The following is a 1,476-nucleotide window of genomic DNA, read 5'->3' on the forward strand; positions in this document are numbered from 1 at the left end:
TTACAGTAAGGAGCGGTGCTCACGCAGGCTGACTCACCGCCGGCAGGAATCACCCCTGCTCGGGGTGGCAACCGCGGGACGCTACCGCTCGCCTGACGTCAAGCCCGGCTGCTCTTCCAGGCCCGGCGGGAGCCCTGGGTGCGGAGCTGTGGCGGGGCCGGGACCGCAGCCCGGGGCAGGCGGGTGGGGCGGGAAGCAGACCCAGAAGCTGGGCTTTTCATTAAAAAATAGTGCTCTTTATTATAAATTATGGAAAGGCTTCCTTCCTGAATATAAATATAAATATGTGCAAAGTTCTCGTCTGAGTCTGGTTTGGGTTGAGTTTTCAAGCATGGTTTGCTCAGCCCTCAAGGCTGGAGGTGAAGGTGGAATCTTTATAAAAGACAGTGATTCAGCCAGGTCTGTAAACATCGCTCTCTTGGGAAACCAGAAACACCCGGCTGCTCTTCCAGGCCGCGGCGGCCCCGGGACTCCTCCGCGTGCTACATTCGGTTCGGATCCGTGCGGCCAGGGGCCGGGCGGAGACCCCTCCTCTGGCGCGGGCCGGGGGCCTGCGGCAGGCGGGCAGCGCTTGGGGACAACGGCCGGGCTCCCGCGTGGCGCCCACGCGCCGCTCGGGACGGCCTCGCCTGTGCCGGCACGCGCTGCGCGGCCGCCCGCTCCTCGGGACGGGGTCGAGGTTAAGGCACAGTCCCTCGGATGGCCAGCGCGGGACCCGGCGGACAGCCGCCCCACGCGACACTTTCCCCTTGAAACGGAGGAAAAGCCCCGGGCTCGCTCCGGCCGGCCCTCACAGCGGCGCGTCGTACTGGCCCAGGAAGTCCTGGATGGGCCCGGGCAGCTGCGCCACCTTGTCGCAGGCGTCGCGGTGGCCGTTGACCGTCTTGCGGCAGAGGTGCTGCAGGCTGGAGACGCTGGCGGGCAGCGGGCGGCTCAGCACCAGCGGGATCTTCTCGCCGCCCGAGTAGATGTAGTAGGCGCGCTGCGGCCGGCGCGGCATGTAGTGCTGCACCAGCTTGAGCACGCAGTCGAAGCGCGGCACGGGCTGGCCGCGCGGGTCGCTCTGCAGCGCGAAGCTGCCGCCCTCGCACTGGATGCGCAGGTTCTTGGTGCCCGCCTCGGTCTTGACGCTGAGCGTGAAGAGGTGGCGCTGGTCCGAGCTGTCGCGGATGAGGAAGGTGCCGGCCGGCTCGGCGCGCAGCAGCGCGTTGGCCTCGCCGCCCGACACGGCGCTCCAGTAGAAGCCGCTCTCCTGCAGCTTGCGCGCCGCCTCCAGCACCAGCTGGTACTCGCCGGCCGAGCGGAAGGTCTTGAGGCGCAGGCCGGCGTCGGCCGCGCGGCTCGGGCCGCTCATGCCGGGGGGCTTGCTCTGGGTCACCATGGCGGGGCGGGCTGCGCTCCGGGCGCCGGCGCCGGCTCTTATAGCGCGGCGGGACGAGCCAGGCGCCGCCCTCGGGTTCCTGGAACTCGGCTCCT

The 1,476-nt window shown here is 68.8% G+C and overlaps 1 protein-coding gene across 1 annotated transcript; it reads right to left on the reverse strand.

Moving 5' to 3' along the window:
* Window positions 1-214: 214 nt before the first annotated feature.
* Window positions 215-1,459, reverse strand: SOCS3 (suppressor of cytokine signaling 3). Its single transcript, XM_019542245.1, has one exon. The coding sequence runs from the start codon at window positions 1,379-1,381 to the stop codon at window positions 791-793; it is 591 nt and encodes a 196-aa protein (XP_019397790.1). The 5' UTR covers window positions 1,382-1,459; the 3' UTR covers window positions 215-790.
* Window positions 1,460-1,476: the final 17 nt, after the last annotated feature.

The sequence above is a fragment of the Crocodylus porosus genome, unplaced genomic scaffold (assembly GCF_001723895.1).
Source record: "Crocodylus porosus isolate Cpor-Errol unplaced genomic scaffold, CroPor_comp1, whole genome shotgun sequence".
Classification (NCBI taxonomy): Eukaryota; Metazoa; Chordata; order Crocodylia; family Crocodylidae; genus Crocodylus; species Crocodylus porosus.

Excerpts from the sequence above, each read along its gene's own strand:
- SOCS3 (XM_019542245.1), bottom strand. The coding sequence starts at position 1,381 with ATGGTGACCCAGAGCAAGCCCCCCGGCATGAGCGGCCCGAGCCGCGCG.